Below are 22969 nucleotides of genomic sequence, written 5' to 3' on the forward strand. Positions count from 1 at the left end.
GGATTATTTTGATCATTTTGAGAAAACTATATAAGAAAAAGGTTGATATATCTTTGTGAAATAGTCCCTTTTGAATACCATTTCTAGCAGTATATATACATATGCATGTGGATACTATTTTAAGTATCACAGCACATTAAGCCTTCATTTCCTGAACCAAATTACTGATATAGGAATAACTAAAATCACTTTATGCCACATAATGCAAACCAGGACTTTATTCAGATGGTTCCCTCCTCCTGCAGAAACAATATTTTGTATTCTTAAATCTGTAAAGAGAACATTAACAAAAATCTTCTAAATTAAGGCTTGGTAAGTTTAAAATTGTTTGCTGATTGTCTGGAAATTCTATGTTCTAGTCTTTGCCTGCTCTGTGGGCAAAAGTTTTCTCCCTGAATTTTATGAACAGTCTTCATATTATAAACAACTCTTCCTACTGATACAGTCAAATGGAGTAGTTTTTTTTCCCTAAGTCATCATAATTGGCAAATACCATTTACAATGGAGTCAGAAACTATACATGCTCAGTGTGATTGTTGTCCAGCTCTACGGTGAGCTACAAAGGACTTTCAGAGGGTATGGTGATTCTTATTTACAGAGTCAGCATAGAAGGCCTATTTCTCAGTGACATATTGGTGCTCTGGATTCAAGAAAGCTACCAAGTTTGTAGAAATAAATCAGGGATGAGCAATATAAATGCCTAAGGAAAATGACCCAAATGCAATACGCCTAACAAAGATAGGACTGTTGGGGAAAAATATTACAGAATCAATAAGGCTGGAATAGAAAAGTCTTAAAGGAAGAACAATAAAAGTCTTTTAAAAAACGGAAAAATAAATCCATTCAGTCAATTAACCAGGTATTTATTATTTCCTAACTATGTGCCTGTATTGCACTTGCCATTAGATATGCCGTGGTGGAGTTAACAGACAGTCTCTTCATCAGGAATCTTACAACCCAGTGGTATAGGCGGGAATCAGCAATAAAAACTAGGACAAATAAATATAATCTGTCATAATAGATGTACAAAGGAAATTCCTAAGCACTGTTTGTAGACTAAAATTTAGATTAAGGAGTCAGAAAAGGGATCTTTGAGGAAGTATACTTAAAATGAGAAAATAAGGATAATTAAGAGTTATTGGGTGGAATTAGGGGAGGACACTCCAGGCTAAGGCACTGACTGACTTATTGGCTTGAAAGAGGAGTGGAAAGAAAGTTAGTGAAGAGAAAAAAAAAAACTGGGAAAGTAATTAGGAGCTCTGGAAGCCAAGGATCTAGTATTTTACTTAAATGAAGACACTGAAAGCTTTTATGCAGAGAAAAAACAAAATTCGAGCTTTGTATTATAAAATAGAGAATCTATTTACTTAAGCGAAGGAACCGATAGATTTTATTTAGAGTAGCAACACATTTCAAGCTTTGCATTAAAAATTCTCAAAATTCGTACTAAATAAATTGATGGCTTTGATTAGAGTGGTGGCAACGGAATATAAAAAGAAGAGGCTGCTCTCCAAATATGTTTCTGGCATTGAAGCAAAACATTCACTCCTGAATTGGAAGTAGAAATTGAAAGTTTGAGAGGGTGTGACATTCAAGGATAATGTCTGATAGAGATGAATAGGGTGGATGGATATATAAATTATTTAAATGGATAAGACTGAATGTAAAAGAGATTTAGAAGAGAAGATGAACAGGTACATTCTGAATGCGTTAAACTTGAGATGACCCTGAGATTTCAACATGGCGTTATCAAGGACGGAGATGAGCTCAGATTCATAAAAGAGACTAGAGATGGAATTTCATAATCTAGTGAGACAATCTAAGGAAAATGTGTAAATTGAAAAGAGATCTAAAACATGGTACTGAGAAATTTTAATATTTCTCGGATTGCGTACTGCCAGCTAACTATTGAAAAGCTAGGGAGTTGGAGATTTTTGTAAGAATGTGGTTAAACTGACGGGCCACGAATATAAGTTGGCTGCAGAGAGATGTGAGGATAGGTGGCAGCTGAGGGATAGAAAGAAACAGGAAAGAATCAATGACTGGGAGATACTTAAGGTAAAACTTTTCTCAAGCGGGTACTATAGAAAAGAACTGGAGGGGCTGGATGATGCGATTGGAAAAGTGGGTGTTTGATACAGTGATTTCAGATGTGATGGCATTTCTGACTGAGTTCTATACAACAAGCAGGGTGTGTACAAGGGCCTATGAAATAAACTATAAAAGAAATGATTTACTTCAGTTACTGGGAAATTTTTCTTTTATTTTTAGTAGAGATTTGAAAATCTATAAATTCTGTTTCTAATGGAGTTTATAGATTCTCTTTCTGAAGATATTATTTCATTTTTAAAAGCAAAGTAATTATCTAAAACTTTTCTTAATGAGTGTACCTATATATATTTTAAGAAAAAAAAGCATTGGTTAACTGACTTTTCATGAGTACATCAGCAGTGTAGAGCCCTGTGACATCAAAGCCATGGACCTTAAAAAATTTTTATATATATGTTTTTTGCCTCATTTAAATAAAGTATATTCATGTAAGTAAATGGGTAAAATCTTAAAGGACTAAAAATATAATTGGATTAAATTATATGAAATTCAAAAAAATTCACTCTTAGTATGACACAGCATCTAGCTAAGAAGTACCATTAACTATGTGAAGCCACATGCATGAAAAGTTGTAATGTATAAATAATGTTGTAGAACAAAATTTATTTTCAAACCATTTTGTAAGTCTGCTATAATCTGGGAAAAAAATATAGACTCTAACCAACAACTTTTATTTATCTCACATCGCTAATGTGACATCAATTCCAGCTGAACAACTCCTTTTAAGACATTGACTATCATAAATACAACATAGAAAAAAGAAACACATAAACACAATTCACATGGAAATTTCTTCAGAAAATAGCAAAATGACAGTAGTGTAAGATAAATAAAATGTCCTGTTGTATAAGGTAAGGACAACAAGTTATTCTTCTTTGAATGAGAAAGTCATCATTTACACGGTAAGGTTGGGTGATCTGCAATGCATTACCTTGCAGCATCTTACTGTGAACTCTGTGGTTGGTTTGGTGTGGGAAAGTAAAGCTAACATGAAGATACAGGTAAACACTAAGCCGAACTATTATTCATCTGTCACTGGAACTTAGGATAATTACAGAACTTCTTTTATCCCAAGATTAATTTTTTAAGGAAACAATAATTAAAAAAAAAATTAAAAACACACATCCTTCCTAGGCAAATATAGTAATGTTGAGTGATAGTGAACTTAAATATCAGGAAAACAAACAAACAGTGGTGGAAACTCAGAGCAATTTAAGAGCCTGCCTGATTTGAACAGACTGTGGTCCCTAATTCCAAAAATCCTGTTCATCAGAGTCATTTTTTCGGTATGTGCTCTGTACCATTTGATGGATTAAAAAAAAAAAAAAAAAGACAAAACAAAACAAAGCTCTTGCATTTTCCCAATGAAACGGTATTATTTTAAATAAAAAATGAGAGTGTGTACAGATATAGGCATTCTTCTTATAAAAGCGGACCGACCTTTAGAGTCATTTTCTTAATGTTGTTCAACGTGATCTTCCTTTATGGGGATAAAGAATGTACTAGCTATTCACTAGCAGTATGTTATTATTGTCATTATGAATCCATTAGATATATTCAGGTGAGCTGGGTAACAGCCTTGTGACCAAACTCTCTCTCCTTCTCTTGCTTTTAAGATAGCATTTACTAGAACACAAATTGCTTCCTATTTATTTTTGCCTATGGTAAAAATTCTAAGAAAATATAGATGTCCTCTCCTTTGCCCTTGGATATCAATAGAAATATCAGATGTAGTGAGTTTTGAGTATTAAGTTGTATCACTTATTAGAATAACCAGTAAAGCACAGTTACGTCTGATAAATCTAATAATAGCAGTAATTGCATCTAGAATATTTTACACTGAGAGTAAAGTTTTGGGAGGGGAGAGGGTGATGTTCAATGCTGAATAAGAATATGCAGTTTCAATTGTCTTTGGAAGTTTTATTTCCCTTCTATAAAATGGTACAGAACACACGAACACACACGCATAGAAATACAAATACACACATACACTAGATAACACAGTTGCAAGTAGACATTGAGAATGAAAGTTGTCCTTGGAACGCTCTACCATAGTGTTATACTGATTGACTTCCACCTGCCATTCTTTGCCAAATGGCTCATGCCAATTAAGCCTGGTTTTGCCACTCTCGGCAGGTAGGACATGCAAGAGAATAAACGTCCTTCTCTCCCAATAGCTCTCAACCAATGACTGGCAGCTGGAGTTCTTACATCAGCTCCCTTAACCCTTGAGAAGGGTAACTCTGAGGTGTATATCCTATACTGGCTGCCAAAGTCTCTCTAATGGAAAAAAGTTCCATTCACTCACGATGGCAGCTGCCTTTAGTGGCTACTATCTCCTTTCCATACTCTCCTACTGATGAATCCTTCACCTCCAAAATAAATAACTTTTACCCAAATCCTTGTTTCAGGGTCAGCGTCTGCTTCTGGAAGAACCCAGACTAAGACATATGCCAAACATATGACTTTTAACAATAATCCTGAGGAAATTTGCAATTTCAACTTAGTCTTTAGGTCCAAATTACAAACCTTTTTTACTGTGATTTGATATGTTGTTCAAGTATTTATAATAATGTACACATATAATAGATGACCTAAAAATCTAAGTATGAAAAGTAGGTATATACATTTGCATTAAAATGACACCAGGCTATTTAAAATACTAAATTCACCATTAATTTTGCCAGTTTCAGTTATTGTGCTATCCTTCTAATGTTCTAAAATAACTCATGAAAATAGTAGGATGTGTTTTTGCTTGATATTTATTGAAGTGCTGCCAATAGCAATCCATCAATGTGTTAATCTTTTAGCATTCATCCACAAGGCAGTCAAAATATTTTCTTTCTTTTTAACTTAAAAAAAAAAAACAAAAAACCAAAAACAAAAAAACAGACTCCTTGGAATCTATTGGTCACAATCCATCAACCATCTAGGAAAATGACTCCTTTCATGGCTCAATCACAGTTTATTTAAAATTCAGCAAAAACCTAAGATTTCAAGCTGCCATCCTCACTCATGTTTCCATGGGAATAGACCTCAGATCAGTAAAAAAAAAAAAAATGGATGGGGTTAGGAGCTTCAAATAATCATTCAAAATCATGATGAGGTTTTTAGAGCTTCTTTCTTAGGTGATTATTTTGTATCCTCTTAACCCCTTTTGGCAGTCTGTTTCCATGGAAATATGATAAAAATGGCTGTCCAAACCTCCAGCAGAGATCATTAGCATTCTTGTGAATTTCAGCTTTGCCTGCAGTCTATGCTGGGTGAGATCTTTTTTCTTTCAGTTTTATATATTAACTTACACTGTTTCTACACATTGTCATTTTCTTTATAGTTTTCACCTCTTTGAAAATTCTCTTCACAAATTTATACCGAGATCAAATTGATTGTGATATCACTGAAAAATGTTTCAGTTTTGCATTTTAATATATGAGCCAAAGTGTGTAGCTATAGAGTGTCAGAACTTTTAGAGACCTATAGAAAGGAACATTATTTAGTTACTGGACTCAATGTCTCTTAGATACCTGTTGGTAGATATGCAGCAAGGGTGGTATTTAGCATATTTAGTAACTGGTAAGGCATGGCACCAACCAACCAGAGCAGCTGGGTTATATTAGCTCATTATCAGCCCTATTATATAATAACTAATAAAAAGTTAAACTAAAAGTAGCCCTATATAAGATGGTTAGCTTTATAATCAAATAAAATTTCCAAGGTCACAAATTGAGCCACTATAAAACTTACAAAAGAGCTTATAAGAGAAACTGGGTAGAAATATAGAGCAATCCATCTTTTAAAAAATCAAAATACATATGCTTGTATCATCTTTCATATAAAGGTCATTTGAAAATCAAAATCATTCTTGTTACTGGAGACATTATGCTAAAAGATAGAGGAAAAATATTTATGGGTCTTTGATAGAACCCCTGGCAGGTATCTTGTGTTGAATGTGAAAAAATAAAAGCATGCTATGTGCATAGTTTCATCTGTCCTACCTTCTCAAATTTGCTGAACAGCCCAATCCACAATTTTTGCTAGGGGAAATCTTAAGGTTCTGACTGACCTTATAAAGCACATTTACTCAGAACTCTCATTATTTTATAGTTGGAGTTTTTATCTATAAAAACGTATTGTCTTCTGAATTTGAATTGAAAAGAAGTAAATTTCAATGGGTAATTATCTAACTTAGGTTCCTAATTTAAGTTTAACAGAGACTAACTTATTATAAAAAGTAATCTTGATTGATGCTTTCAACTAAGTAGATCATAGCAATAATAAAATCAAGCAGTCCAGATAATTTTTTAAATCATCATCTCTACTCCCAAATGTAGTTTGGCACAGTGGTTAAACACGTGGCCCTTGAGGGTAGGGTTTGGCTTGCAGGCCAAATTTGTCTTTCAGACTGTTTGTATAAATAGTCTTACTGAAATACAGTGACATTCATTCCTATGTTTTTTTTTCGTTTCGTATTAATTGTCAAACACTTAGAGTTGAGTAGTTGCCACAGAGATCACATCGTGTGAAAAGCCTATTTTCTCTGTTCTTTTAAGCAAAAGTCTGCCAACCCTGTTCAAGCCTTCATTTTAAATAAGATTATACTATTTCTAGAGAAGAAACTTATAAGTAGAAGAGTCTTTTAAAAAAATCATTCTAAAAGCAGTCTATTAATAATGGATCAAAATGTAATTGCCTGATGTCTATACTTACATCCATGAACTCCACATTGGCTTTGGGACCAGTTGTTTCATTAAGAATCTTAATAGCCACAGGAATCTTCACTGTTTCTCCTTCAGGTACCCAAATACCCTTTGGGGGAAAAAAAATCACATTAAATCTGTACTAAGACATATATAACATTTATGCCAGAAACAAAATTTGATTTAACCAATCTATTAATTTCTTTAAAAAACAATTTAGAAGTCCTATATTCTTTCATTTAATCAACAAACATTTATCAAGCACCTGCTAGATGTTACAAGTTACTCAGCAACTTTTTTGTCTTCTTTCATTATGTGAAGATGAATTAGTTATACATGTATTCTTTTTGCAAGGTAAGTTTATGCTATTATAAAATTCAACCTCTGTACACGAGAAAGTTTTCAGTGAAAAAACATTAAAATAAGATAATATTTGATTTGAATGATATTTTCAACTTCTCAAGACTTTCAGAAGGCTGTTTCATTTTTGAATTTCAGTTGTCTCATTTGCAATTTAGAAAACTGGAATATGTAATGTTGGAGGTTCTTTGCAGCTTTAGTTATTACATAATTTATTCCGAAACTTAAAAAAACAATAAAAAAGCAAATTCTTATGTTCCTGAAGTTCAGATTGATTTAAGAATTAATTTTTAAAGGTTATTATTTAAGAATTAGTTTTCGAAGGCAAGTATTAGAGAATATAGAGTATATATTAATTTATCTATTACTAAATTGTATATGCCAAGGATTTTTATCTCTGAAATAATATAAAATATTTCTTTTGACCATTGTCAGTTCTTTTTTTCTATAGAAATATAATTATAATATCTGGACAGGATCTTTGCATTAGGAAAGTATATAGTATGTACAGTTTAAGTAAATGACCATGTTAACCTAAATAACAGCATTTCTGTATAAACAAATCAAACATTTGAATGAGAACAATGATTTTGATAAGACATACAAAGATGCATCGATTATATAAGAACATATATATTTTTAAGTGTACTGTCTCAAATGAACACAGAAGCAAACATGAGGTTACATGAAAAAAAAAATCTCAAATTTTAATTCATTAGCCTGAAATAAAGAAGTCTTCTTAGGCCAGTTTTACTATTAAAACTAAAGGAAAAAAAACAGTCTATTATTCCTAAACAGAACATCTCTACTTCCTGTCTTTCTTATTATCAGCTAGTCATAGTCATAAAAAAATTTTAAAAGTTTTTCACTATGTACTTCTATGCTAAAACATATGTATTTGTGATATCCTAAGTTGTAATAATATAAGTGGAGACCTAAACACAAGAATTTTTAAAAAGTCAAAATAATAAAGAAAAAATAGATGTTAACCTTTAGAAGGTGAATTTAAGGGTTACATTCTTAGAGTGAATATGGAAATGTATGGGTCAAATGAAAAATAATAAGACAAGTTCCTTGTTGTCTTACAATTTAAAAAAATTATTAATGCTTAAATGAGAAAAACAAACCAAAAAAAGCCCAAGACCCACAGGTTATATTTTCTCACTCATGGTACCTACAGTGAACAGGCTTATCATTATTCAATGAGTAACTGTAGAGGAGATTAACTTATAAAGATATAATATCAGTATTAAAATATTCCTAAAATATACTTTTGAAATAAGAATATAAATTCATTTTTAATTATTTTCTACTGCTTTTTAAATAAGTATAGTCATTATTTTCTAGGCCAGATCAGACAAAAATTTAACTGTGCTGATATTCATAATATTTATTCAAATCTTTTATGTTTAAGCACAGTATATCTCTAACGAAGAGGAAAAACTCACCAAATAATTGGTTAAGTCAAATTGCAAATTTGTAGTCGAGAATAATTCTTTATAATTTTAGACAGTATGGTCTTGTAAGAACTAATACGTTAATTAAACATAGGGTCAACTATAGACACTACAGGTATGTAATTCAAACATACTTATGGGACATTATATAAACTTTTGATACAAGTAATTTCAATAAAGGTACGTCAACATGAAAAATAGGCAAATCATTGTTTTTAATCAAAATATTAATAAAGCTTTACTTTTAAATGTCTAAATGGGTAATATTTTCCCCCACTGAGGTCATGAGGTCACATTTAGTCTTGAGTTATATGTTATCCATGATTTAAAATAAAATTCATTTTCCAAATCACATCATCTTTAAAATATAAGGATAATAATAATATGCTAGGAACAATCTAAGATTGAATTGTCTTTTAAATGGAAGTCCATTTTTTTCCTTGCATAATAAAAATGGAGAAACATAAAATAAGTTATGTTTCTTCTAACATTCAAAGAATTGAAAACTAGAAGCCATCAAGTCAGCCTAGAACAATTTCTATTCAAATTAGTTAATAATTTTGAATTTAATTGAATAGAACATGCATACTAAAATATTAAGAAACTTCAGCATTTATACCTTAGAATAAAACAGTTTTATTTGAGATTTGATTATTTTTGAAATACTCAGGAGAGAAAATTAAAGTTTATATTCTAATTGTTAATATTTTCTGTTAAATAAATATTTGTTTTAAATAAGAAAAACTGAACACTTTAAAATGCAAAATTCCTGAGTCAATCTATTTTAACAGATATGTTTATAAAAAAAAGTAGGCTTGCATATATAGCTTTAAAAAATATATAAAAGTGGCAAAGTAAATTTGGGAACTGTAAGAATGGACATTATAAGGATTTAGCACTAAATAGAGTTTCTTATTCTTGCTGTTTACCATTAAAAATAAATTTCACCACAATTAACCTTGGCCTGGCCTCTGAATTGGTTCTGTAATTAAACTAAATAAATAAACATACAAATCTCACCATTTGAGCTTTCCCTTTCCAGAAATATTTCTATTATTGAAAACTCATAATGTCACCCTCTCTTTCTGTCTTATCTGTGTTTCACAAAGTCACTTTTTTAGTTTGCATACATTGGTGAGGACATCAAACCTGGAAATTTCCTATTATATCAGACATGTTACCTGGTAGACAAAAAGTGGTTTAGGAACAGAGTCCTGCCCTACTAAGGTGTCAGTACATTTGTGTGGATTCTAAAGAGGCTGACGAAATGGGAAGAAGTTTAGATAGAGAAAGAGTAGCAAGGGATCATGGCACAGTGCCCAGGCCTGTGTGGGGTTTCATGGGGCACCGTGTAGGGGGAAAGGAAAATGGGTCAGAGCTGGATGTCTTGGATAAAAACACAATTTGCCAAAGGGGAGATGCTATGAAAAGGGGTTCAGAAGGTATTGTGAGAAAGAGCTATACTTTGGCTTCACACCCATTTTTCCTGCTATCTCACATCTGTATCTGTTCTCAACTTGCTTAATACACATTAATGAATTCATTCGTACATCAACATCTCAATACTATAAAGGTTCTCTTCTCTGAATATTAAAGGAAATTAGGTTGACTAGAGCAATAACTTTGGCTATTATTTAAAACAAATCTGCAACAAAATTTAAAATAACTGATGGTATGTATTATTTTTTACTTACTTTATAGACGGTTCCAAAAGCACCAGAGCCAAGTACTTTTACTCTTTTGAGCTCAGTTTCTTTCAAAATACGAAGTTGAGCTTGATTGGGTGCTGTGCCGCTGGGAGTTAATGGTTCTACCAACTATAAAACAAAAAGAATACAGGTTATAACTTTCATTCAACAATCAATACTTCTCTCTCTTTCTCTAAAGCTGGCTGGTTCTCTTTCTCACACATACAAAAACACACAAGTACATTTTTTCTTGAAAAGTATTTTAATAATATGGATCACTCACCATGCCTTCAGACTCTATCTTTTCTCTTCTCATGCTCTTTGCCTGGGTGAGTACAACTGACAAATGTGTATCTATTGGGTGGCATACTAGGCTAGGAGATCCCCCCCACCCCATTTTTATAAAAAATTAGAGACTAATTAGGGGCTCTTAATTCTACTTTTCAAGCCCCTTTCTTTTTGGCACCTTCAGCTAAGACTCAGAGATTTTTGTTATGTAAGAACTCTATCAAAGTTTTCTTTCTCATTTAAAATGATTTGATACATTAAAAAAAGAGAGAGAAAGAAACACTGCCTTCTTAGCATTTAAGATCTAGCTGAGAAGCCAGAACATACATGACAGAAGAGAAAAAAATAAGTTATCACAACACCAATACACATGGACAGTACTTCTAAAACTTTCATGTACATGTAAAATACTCAGGTTCTTGTTAAAATGCAGATTCTGGTTGGTTCCGTAGGACCAGGGTTGGGGCTGAAATTTGCATTTTACTGAACTCCACGTGATATCTATGTGTGATGATGGCCCTTGAACATATTTTAAGTGGCAAGGGCCTAGTTACCTTCTAGATCAAAAATTATAAAATTCTATAAATTGATGTTAGATCATGTGAAGGCTAGGAAATGCAAAGAAATACAATAAGCACCAAGGAGTAAGGTTCATTAGTTTTGGCTTCCTAAAGGAGGAACACTTTAAAATTAGTCTTGAGATGATAAAAATGAGTTGGCATAAGCGAGGGCACTGTCACTGTGAAGAATAGTTTGGACAGAGCATCAGGGAGAAGGAGGAAGACATAAAGGGGACTACAACAGGGAGTGGAACAGATCTGAAGGGTGGCTCTAGGGTGGGAAACGCCAGATCATGAAGTGTGGCTGAAGCGGGTAAAATTAGACTGATAATGCTAGCTGTCATAATTCAGATGCCATTCAGCCAGAGAGGATGAATAAGCAAGGGGAGCAAGGGGAAAAGTATGCGAATATGTGCCAATTTCTTGCCTATGTGAGAAGAAAAAATGTAGACAATGGAGAGACTGTGTACCAAAAAGTTTATATCCTATGTTAAAATTTTAGGTTTTTATCTATGCTTGAGGAAAAAGGCAAGTGAGAGAAATAGGAGGTTTGTTGTTTTTTTTTAAGTTAAATAAAGGAGCTGAACTTTAAACACAGACAAATAGTTTGTTCTTTCTTAGCATAAGGAAATAATTAATGGCTACTCCTACTCAAATTGTCCTGAAAACCACCACGGTATTTCAAAATGTCTGTTTACAAGGCTAAGTGCACTGTGGACCTCCAGCTTGGTTATTATTATCATGCTTCTGTGAAGATTATGGTGTACTTACTTAGCCAAACAGAGTTTTGAGTATAGGTAAGTTTAGCAATGGCAAGAATTTTGAGAAGAAGATGATAAAAATTATCAAGAAACTTAAGTTATTTTCCAGCAGTTAGACAACTAATATACTTCTATTTCATTTTCAAATTTATATTGTAAAAATGAATATAACTGCATCCAAGTCACATAAAACGAATCGTAGAATTACAAAACTCTTTGTTAAATCTGAAAAAGAATCTCCCATAAAAATCTTCATTTGAATTAAATTCTGTTGTGTAGGATTTATTTATTAGATTTTGATACACATACTAGGTGCATAATAAGAAACTTCTATGATTTAAAAAAAAATTTGTTATTTTTTTAAGCCTACAGCACCTGGTATTCCCAGGTGGTCTGCCATCCAAGTACTAACCAGGCCCAATCCTGCTTAGCATCCGAGATCAGACGGGATCAGGTGCATTCAGGGTGGCATGGTCATAGACATAAATTTTTTTTTAAAAAAAGGTACAAAAGTTATATAAAATCATAAGCAAGACTGGATTTCAGCACTTCGGACTAAATACACTTACTATATATTATATACATACATACCTTTGGCATATAGAATGTAATAATTTCATATTTGAAAAGCTTCACAATTCTATCTGCAATGTTTCGTCTCCTGCTATTTTCTTAGGTATCATTTAAAATTTTCTTAAAACACATTTTTCCAAGAATTTGAGTATCATATCTTTAAAAAAGGCATAGTTTCATTTTGTGAGCTAGTATAGCAGAAAGAGAATTGAGTTTAAATTTGTAGATTTGTATACAAGTGCTGCCATTCACAGGCTTAGTAAACAATTTAGCCCTCCTGGACCCTCATTTCTCATCTGTGAATTTGGTATAGCAATAATTATCTTAGACGATTGTTAAAGAATAAAATAGTATATAATATAGGTTGAAAACTTTGGAACATTGCCTGCCATAATGCAGGCACTGAATCTGTCACTCGTCAAAGAATAGGATCAAGTCTTATTGTTATGTCTTTTAGTTACAGCATCTAGCAAAGCATTAAGCTTATAGTACATCTCAATAAGTTGTATGCTGAAAAAAAATATATTTTCTACTTTTATGTTTGTAACAGAAGAAAGGCAATCTGGAACAAAATAATTTTAGAAAAGTATATCAACTTTAAATACATTCCAACAGTATATCACGCTATAACAAATTTTTCAATTCTGAGACTGATTTTCAGCTTCAATATTTAAGGATTTAAGTTGATCCTCTTCAGAATTCCTCTTCTATTTAAATGGTAAAAAAAAAAATCATAGCTATTTACTTTTACTGAGACAAATATGGAAATTTGACAATTATCTAATTTAGTCCTAAGTGATAACTTTCTATAAAAATAGAATCCACTTATAAAACCAATCATTATGTGTTTATTTATTAATGAAATGCCAATTTGAAGGACATTCTTAGAAATCACCATATTAACAAAACAAAATAACTCTTTCTAGCAATTAGCCTTTTCTGCACAGGGTGAAGAGACAGAATTTCTCTTCCATTTATTCAATCACTTAAATGTCCACTGCTGTTCCAACTCTCCAGTTCCTCAAGGACTCTCATTTACATCACTTTCCAGGATTCTCTCACTGACTGCCCCAAGCTAACCATGAGTGAAAATTCTGCCTCCAGCCTCCTAGCTAAGCTGAAAATATGCATAGAACATGAACTGTGCTCAAATTTTTATTCATATGTATAAAGTTGAAAATAACCAAGTTGATCTTCTGTGAACATCCAAATCAAATAGAAATCACTACTGTTTTCCCAGGTATATAACTAACTATATTTTTAAGCTTGAACATGTTTATTGATGAGACAGCCCATTCTAATTTCAGATAACTCCAATCCTGAGACAGTATTTTCCTATATGTAACTGTAAAGTAGCTTCTAAAATTTTCACATTATTCTTCTATTTAATTTCAACTTCTGGAGGAAAAAAGCTAAAATTAATTCACCATCAGTGTGCAAAATTTATGAAAAAATGAATATTCCCATTTCTATCAATGGTAAGAGGTAAAGTCAAGACTGTCACACTGACAATGAGAAAGCAAACAAACCCAGAGAAGGCTAAGTTTCAGAACAGATTTGCTCTAAATTGTTCAAATTGGCAGAAACGTGTATATCAGGAGAAAATGGTAGTATATGAGTTAAGAAGAATCTGGTAATGCATGGTCTTCTGTAATTGTTTTTCTCCTATAACCTGTGCAGTGAAAACTATCAGCTTGCATGCTAGAGAACTCAGTATGGCAATATAACAGAAATTATAATAAATTATGGTAATTTACATGTTCACAATAACTAACATGCATAATATTAAATGCATCTCATAAATTGTGTGGTAAGGTCTGTGTGATTACAACACAGCTTTATCCTGTAAGCTCAGCCTTTCACTGCTGTAATAATGAGATCAGTGTCTACCAATTTAATGACCCTAATTAAAGCATAAAATTTCTTGCCTATCTGGCTTTATTTTGAACCAGAAAAATTCTATCTCTTACATTTTTCTTCTTCTGCTACTGAGACACCCTCTACCCAGCTAATTTCTAGTATTGCTATTGTGATACCCTAGAGCTTGCTAATGGGATCCCTCCCCCAAACAAAACAGATCTGTCTTTTCCTCAATAATATATACTTTCTTTGATCCCTGTTGTTTACCCTCTTGAAGCCATGAAACTGCCTTGACTACTTTTACTATATACTTTGATTTTTCATCAATTTTGTATAACGTATTATAAAATATAAACCCTCAGCAGTAAGCTGGACAAAATTTTCACTTGTATTAAAAATTATCATCTAAATCTTCCAAACCTAATGAAAATCCCTTAACACATGAAGAGAAGAAATAAACACCTCACCTCTGTTTCCAGGAATCTTCTCAAGGCTCTTTTCTTTTTGATGCTCTTCCTTCTCACATAAACTGCAAATGTTAGACCCACTATGACCAGGATGAAAAGCCCTCCAATGACTCCGGCTGCAATTAGAGGAGTTCTGCCAACCAGAATGGAAAAGAAAAAAACAGGTATGAAGAGAGAAAAGAGAGGAAGAGGGAAGAGCAGTTGTGCATATCACAAATCACGTCAGTTAGAAGTAATGCAAATAAAAATGCATTGCAGGTATAACAAAGCTTTTCTTATGGTAAAAATTGTATGTGCTTTTTCTTTAAAATAATAAACCATGCGCATACAAATAATTTTTTGGAGATGAGCAGCCACAACATGCCATTTCATGAAAAAATGTAAAACTTGGTAACAACGAAAAACATATGCCAAAATGTTGATATGGAAGCATTTTAAATGTTTTAATCTTATTTTTATCTATAAATGAATGGAAGGTAGATTTTAATTATATTGTGGTATATAATATTACTTTCAACATTTTCTCTAAAGCAGGCTTTCTCAACAGTGGCACTATTGGCGTTTTGGGCTTGATACTTGCTTGTTGTGGGGAACTGTCCTATGCCATTTAGGATGTGTAGCAGCATCCTTGGCCTCCAACCACTAGATGTCAGTAGCACCTCTGTCCTTTAGTCATGACAATGTTTTTAGACATTGCCAAATATCTACAAAAATCACTCCCAGTTGAGAATCGCTGCTCTAAAGCAAAAATGAGTGGTCTGGAGACATACAGACCCCACACCTCAGGAGTACGAGGATACCGATAACAGAGTTATATTAACCAAGTGCTATTTCAAACTCTGAAATGAGCAATTTTGTTATCAGGAGAAAGATAAAGAACTAGGTCAAAGTTATGATGACAGGAGTACATATTATTACCAAAAGTGTGTCCAGGTGTCTTATACCCATAAAGGAGGTTTACACATTAAATATTACATAAAAAGGAGTAAACAGTACCAAAAGGGATTAGAAATAAATTGACTGGGGATTTTTATTCTTAAAATTGTTAGCTAAAATTTAGAAACTAATCATATTTTATTGTTTTCTAAGAAAAAATATTTCTTTGCTTAAAAAGTAATATTATTGGTTTAAACTTCTTGTTCTAGAGTAGAGTACTATCTATGAGATTTCTGTGGCCAGAGCCCTGAAATATATTAATTTCTTATGCCATAGCAAATAGCCCAGAGTAAAGTACATAGGCATTACCTAATACATATTTGACCATGAAGCCATTATAGATATCAAAACTAAAAAAAAATTTCCTGAATGCCTGTGCTTTCCAAAGTATTTTATATCTTATATTTCTATTTGCAAAAGAATCTACTCTTTACAGCTGCACTCTTTTAGAAAAAAAAATGACTTGCTCCTGTAAAATAAATTTTTGCTTAAAGACAAGACAGAAGTAATGATAGCAGATGATTTTAAATAAAACTTTAAAATTTGATCTCTTTAAAAAAATTTGTGTAACTTCTTCTGTAAATGAAGTCATCTTTTAAATATTATGACTGTTATATTGTCATATAAAACTACAGAAAAACCTTAAAAAGTGGTTCATATTAAAGGTTGTGTTCTGACAGTTGAAAGTATTATAGCATACTGAAATGTTGCTATAATTCAACTAGATTTTCCAACATGAAATTTTATAAAGATATAAAAATCTATTCTGAGACAATTAAACTATAGTATGGACACAAACTCATCATTGTGATGTGTTTTGGTGTGTGTAAGATCATTTTTGTGAGCATGCCAGTTAAATATGTATTTCTGAATAATTTTAAGTTTTCAATCCAAAGCATAATTTTCAACTGAAGTGCCTAACATATCTCTGAAAAGCCACTGTTATAAAAAGAGTTGCATTTTGTTTTCTCAGTTCAATTTTTTTATTGCAAAGGATGTGTGTATGATTGAGACTAGTGCCCAACAGTTAGTTAATTGTAGATTTGAACTAAACTCTAAACTTCCTCTGTTTATCTATTTTGTAAAAGAATAAATGGTATGTACTTATGAAAATATATGTCAATGTCACTATAAATTAAGAGAAAAAAAAATTTTTTTTTTAAATGTGGAATCACTTAAAATAGAACAAAACAAGACCCCTGTCTCTAATCTTTCTAATGTGGGCGGATAGCAATTGTCATGTCATTACTACTTAGTTTTGTTATGGCAATAAAAATAAAACATTGAAATACTAATTTCTATGTTTTTCTCATTAGAATTTACTTTTATTTTCCCACAGCAGTTGTATCGTTGATCTGCATTTCTTTGCCTTTTTCCTTCTCTTACCACTCTGCAGTAATGGTAGAGGTACAAACAACCTGAAGAAGTTAGAAACTAGAGTTTCCACACTTACAGGTCACACATAAATGTTTTGTTGGACATTCTGAAAGGCCAAGTTCTTCATATTTCAGAGGAATTTATTCTTGAAAACAACCCATTGACCACAAAGAAGCAACCAGTGAAACCAATAAGGTGGAATATTCTATAAGACAACCTGAATATTCTCTTTAATAAGTGAATTATCATGAAAAAAGATACTAATCTTGATTAAAAAGACTTAACAGTCATAAAAAACAAAAACAAACATGTGAAATGCATTTCAAGATTGGATTCTAGTTTGAACAAACTAGCTATACAGATATATTTTGAGATAACTTGAGAAGTTTAAATATGAATTAGGTAGTAAACTGGAAACTGGAATGATTAGGCTACAAAACCATAGAATCTCAATTAGGAAAAAATTCACACACACACACATATGTGTGTGTGTGCGCGTGTGTGTGTGCATGTGTGTGTGTGCAAAAAGATCTGGAATAATGTACAATAAGACACTAAACAGTAGTTGTCTCTAAATAGCATGACTATGGTACTCTTATTTTTGTATTTTTACTCACAGGCATTTTCTAATTTCCTACAATATATTTATTTCTTTTTTGAAACAAAAGCTTATTAAATTTACATAATACACAGAAAAAATAAATCATTGTCTAAAAGTTTAGTTTTATAATAATGGCCTTGTTTTCTTTTTCCATGAATGTTTACTTCTTTTTTTTTTAATTAAGATTTCATTTTGCTATTCCCTGTCTACTTTTACAATCTAAGTACTTTTGCATATATTTTCTATTCATTATAGTTTAATATGTCTGAGACATTTAATTACCACTATGTTTCTTATCATTAACATCACATTTCATAAAACTGAGCTAATATGAAAAGTTAATACTACACAGACATATCCTACTCTCCGCAATTTTTATGATTCCTAGATATTTGTAGGTATAGGATAGGGGTCCATTTTATCCTTAGAGTTAATGCTTCACTCTTTATGAGCACTCTTTGGATGAAGAGAATATAGCTACTTAAGTTACTTCTTTAAAATGCTATATATCCCTCCTAAGTCTAATGCTGGCTATTGCCAACTAAGCCATGTTTCTGAAAGAGTCCTCTTATGTGTGAGTCAGAGGAACCTCTAAGAGGCTGAGATGTGACAGTGTTAATGAGATCATAAGGGTCAAACACCAAAGGACCTAGAATAGTCTGTAATCCCTTATCTATAACAAAAGTATTGTTTGTTTATTGTTATTGGCCTATCCATTTAGAATGGTTGGGTCTGCCTACGGTATAAATGATAGGACACTTCAAGTGCCAAGTCCAAGCTTCTACTAAAAGGATGTAATCGATTGTTAACCATATTCTGTGATTTGAAAATTAAGCATAATGAAACTGCTATCCTCCCACTACTCATAAAAAGTAATAAGCATTCTGAATCACAAATGAAGTTGACTAATTTATTTAAAAGTGTATAATTTGGTTTGTATAATTTCACTTAGAAGTTCAGAGACCACATAATGTATGATATTCTATTGCCTTGAATCCAATTATCTGTCTTAAACAGTTAAATACAAAAGAGTAGTGTCTCCCGAAAACATATTTCTCATATAATAAGATACATAAGAAGATATATTCTTATCAGTCATTATTGTATTTAAACCATGCTATTCCTTACTGGAGAATATAAAATGTGAGAGAATACATGAAACCTGATTTTAGAAATATCCAAATATTTTCCTTCATTGATTTGTTTTTTTTCCAGATATCAGTTCATAAATAAAATATAGGAAAGTCTACATAATTCATGACTAAAACTCATGTGGTTCTCAAACTATTTTGTTATACTATTTTCCATTTAATATCAAAGGCAAGCTATCCTACAAAATATATACAATGGTATTTTCTTTAAAATTGTCATATTGGTAAAACTGGTATTTTGAATAGTATAGTCATTTCAAAGAATGCTAAATCTATGAGATTCTTTTATAGGTATATCACCGAATAAAATGACTTTAAATTTATAACAGATATATTTTCTTAATTTCTTGAATATATAATTTTCAATTAAAGATAAAGAAAACAATCTGAAGTCCTATAATACACTGACGGTAAAATTTGCAACAGTATTAACTTTAAATCAGAGAGCTCTACTTTTAGAACTTCTAAATTGAACTAAACAATTTGAAGATGGGTCTTCAGGATTTATTGGATTAGATTTAGAGCTGAGATAAGGACTATGCTTCACTATTTACTTATGGACACATAAGGTTAAACTAAATTTTAAAAAATTTACACAGGAGGTAAAACCAAATAACAACAACAATAAAACCCCACCAAACTGGTCATATAATTTAAGAGGATTTTTGTATAATAAACTTTGCAAGTCTCAGAAAATGGTAAAATAGTGCCTCAAACATGTAATTGTGTGTGTAGTTTACAAATCTCCAATTTTTTCTTACAGTGGCATATAGTACTAAAAGATTCTTTGTAGTCAGACTTATCTGAGTTTTAACTATCTGTCTGCGTCTAACTAGTTGTGAATGTAGTGCCTCTATCAAATAGCTCAGCTTAAATACACACAACTACATTTTTCCGAGGTAATAAAAAATATACCTAGACCTTCTTAAACTCCTGAGATCTGAATTTGTCTCTAGATCCTGCCTATAACTGTCATTAAACCAAATACCTTTAAGCATCAGAATCATATACCTGACCTTGGCCAGAAGAATCTGTTAGTGCTAGTGTAAGTATCAATAGTAATACATTCCCTCTCAAAAGCACCCATATGGTGAGCAATAAATCAAATGTTTATCCTACCTTTTGCCCAATTTAGAGATTCTAAGATACCCCAAGCTAACGAGTCTTTATATAGTACATGCATGTATGTGTGTGTGTGTGTGTGTGTGTGTGTGTGTGTGTGTGTAAGTGGATAGTTCAGATAAATTATGGTCAGATATGATGATTCTCTGTAATCTGATATATTTAAAATATATATATATATAATTAGGTAACATTGGCTATCACCCTGTATCCTATCTTCTTTCTGAAAACTTTATAGTGGCCATCAGTCAAAAGCATGAGTCTATCATGAACCAAAGGTTAAAAGTATCCTCAGCAACGTACTTCATCTTTCTTATTTGCTCTTGCTAAAAGAAAAATATAGTTGACTACAAAACATGAAAGAAAATTCTTAGAATCACTTGCCAACTGAGATAAGGACTGACTTTGAAAATAATATTTTCAATATTTTATTATGTGAGCAGTTTAAACATAGCAAAAGTTCCGTTCATAAAAGAGGAACACAGGATTTTACTGCCATGGAAGTACTCATGGGTTTTATACCACATGCAGTGTCACTTACAATTTACTTCATTTTCAATGGGAAATAATCCAATAAAAATGAAAATGTCAAAGACTTTCTATCCTGATACAGAAAACATTCCCTTTCATAGAGGTAAACTCGAGATGTACTTGGTTCCATATACTATGTTTAAATTCAAATAATTTAAATAGATTTGACTATAGACTTCTATGCTAATAATTGTATTTTTTAGTTAAAACTTATTTTTATATTTATTTTATATTTTCACATTAACTATGAAATGTAAACCTTATAACCTCTATACTAAATATAAGGAAATAGCCTCTCGGAAAATTAATATACCTAGATAAGGTCAAATATAAATAGTAGTGCTAACATTTTACATCTTGAAATCTTAAATCCATTAATTTTTTAGCTATATAATGTTGTCTTTCTTTCTAAAGATGATTCATTAGAATTTTTTAGAGTAGATAAATATAATTCATTAAAGTTTTCTTCAATACCTATGTTCACTGGTAGAGAATAAAAAAATGCGGGGTTTCTAATACATTCTTTGATTTTACGTTTAGTTATATCTTACTATTGTGATTCTCATGACACTATAATTTTATCTTCATTGCTATGTTCATTGTGGTTTATGTTTATTAAATCCTTTATGCACTTATTGGAGTTTGTAAGTGATGTTATTCTTCATTTAGTTTTATTTTATTTTTTCCCTGTGAGAAAACAATTAAGAGAGTTTTTTTTTCTTTCTCTTTTATTCCTTCCTTCCTTCCTTCCTTCCTTCCTTACTTCCTTCCTTCCTTCCTTCCTTCCTTCCTTCCTTCTTCCCTTTCTTTCCTTTTTCCTTCTTTCCTTTCTTCCTTTCCTTTTTTTTTTTTGCTTTAAAAAACTGATATCCTTTAAGAAGGGCAAAGACAAGCAGTATCTATTATTCTAGTGACAGTGTCTCTGCACTGCTATTCTGTTCTGTCTTCCCCAAAGCAGTTCAGATTTGAAACAAGAGACCTTGAAACATGAAGAAACACTGAAATAATGCAGAAGTCATTTTAAGGGTTACTGCCTAGGGCAAGGAGAGCCACATTAATAAGGCTTTTTTCTCCTGCAAATTGTGCTTATTCTGACCCAGAATTCTACCTGCTCTATAAATATGACACATTTTCCTTTTCAGCAAATGAATGTGATCTGGGTCAGAATGCAATGTAGGCCTCAGTTGACAGTTACAGTTTTTACTTGATAAGACCTAGGGTATTAGTATGGCTCCATCCTTTGATTAGAATTTGAGAATACTCTATTACATTTAAAATATGACCAGAAGTGTAAGTGCTGAAGCAAATGAATTGCAACATACTCTCCCTCTTCCTAAGTAAATTGGGATGTTTCTTGGTTTGTCTTCATGTGTTAAGATAAACTTTTTTCCCCAATATATATATTTTTCAGTATGTGAATGCCACATATTATTTAACACAGTGTTACAAAGTATTTCAGTAGATGTAATACCATCAAATCAATATGTAATATCACCTGGATTCCTTATCTCTAGTATTAGATTCTGAGGAAAATTTCTAATAGTTTCATGGTAATTACTTCCTTCTGTTTATAGGCAATGCTTATGTGTATCCATTGGGTTTTTGTTAGTTACAATTTTGGGGGAAGTATACAAATTTGTACATTTGATTTTTGAGGTAAATGATCTTATGTTTAAGGACACTAGCCTAAGAATATATATTATTCACCTATCAATTTTACATTTATAATTTTTCCCCAGCTATATTGAGGTATAATTGACAAATATCTATGAATTTCTATCAAAGCATTGAGCAGCAATTAGACCAGAAAGAACTTTTAGTTTTTAGAGCTCAAATGAATTTTGGTGCTCAAATTCTTTTTTCATCGTTTATATCTATAACACAATACCATCGATGTCTATATTAGTAATTTTTATCATTTTCTACATAGAATACATAAATATGTTTAATGCCACAAATAAGACATTGTAGACATTTAATTAAAAGATACATTATCTACTAAGTACTACTCTATCCTATTATCTATTCATTACATAGACAAGGTAATCTAAAGCAATGTGCCAAAACATTAAAAAGTTGAGAATAAAGTTCTTACAATTTCAGTTGTGTTACATACCAAAATTTTTCAACATGTTAAGGAATTTATTAGTTTCCTAATAAAGCAGAAAATATTACATAAACACTGCTTTATGAAGAAAAGTGAGAGAGGTTAAAATATTTCAGGCACCTTTCTTTGCTCCCACATTAAAATTTTTCTTCACTTCAAAATCACCATTCTAAGCAGTGAAATTCTGTATATAAATATCTTTGACTTTTTAAAGTATGCTTATTAGAAACCCCGACCCTTGCCTTAGACTAAAAACATTTTTTAATAAAGTATTTACACCAGAAGTATTAAGGAAGTGTCCTTCTTAAGAAATATCACTTTTTG

General features: G+C 31.7%; 1 protein-coding gene and 1 non-coding gene across 2 annotated transcripts in view; both read right to left on the reverse strand.

Annotated features, from left to right (window-relative positions):
* Nucleotides 1-22969, reverse strand: part of ERBB4 (erb-b2 receptor tyrosine kinase 4) — a 988299-nt gene that overhangs the window by 207590 nt on the left and 757740 nt on the right. Inside the window, exons 17-19 of the mRNA XM_006908488.3 lie at nucleotides 14821-14953; nucleotides 10318-10440; nucleotides 6817-6915 (exon numbers count right to left, since the gene is read on the reverse strand). Of these exons, the coding sequence (XP_006908550.1) occupies nucleotides 6817-6915; nucleotides 10318-10440; nucleotides 14821-14953 (355 nt within the window). The remainder of the gene's footprint in view (nucleotides 1-6816; nucleotides 6916-10317; nucleotides 10441-14820; nucleotides 14954-22969) is intronic.
* On the reverse strand, nucleotides 12284-12402 carry LOC112477114. The gene has a single exon (XR_003045326.1). It is a non-coding gene; the product is annotated as a 5S ribosomal RNA (ribosomal RNA).

Source organism: Pteropus alecto, unplaced genomic scaffold (assembly GCF_000325575.1).
Source record: "Pteropus alecto unplaced genomic scaffold, ASM32557v1 scaffold182, whole genome shotgun sequence".
NCBI classification, from domain to species: domain Eukaryota; kingdom Metazoa; phylum Chordata; class Mammalia; order Chiroptera; family Pteropodidae; genus Pteropus; species Pteropus alecto.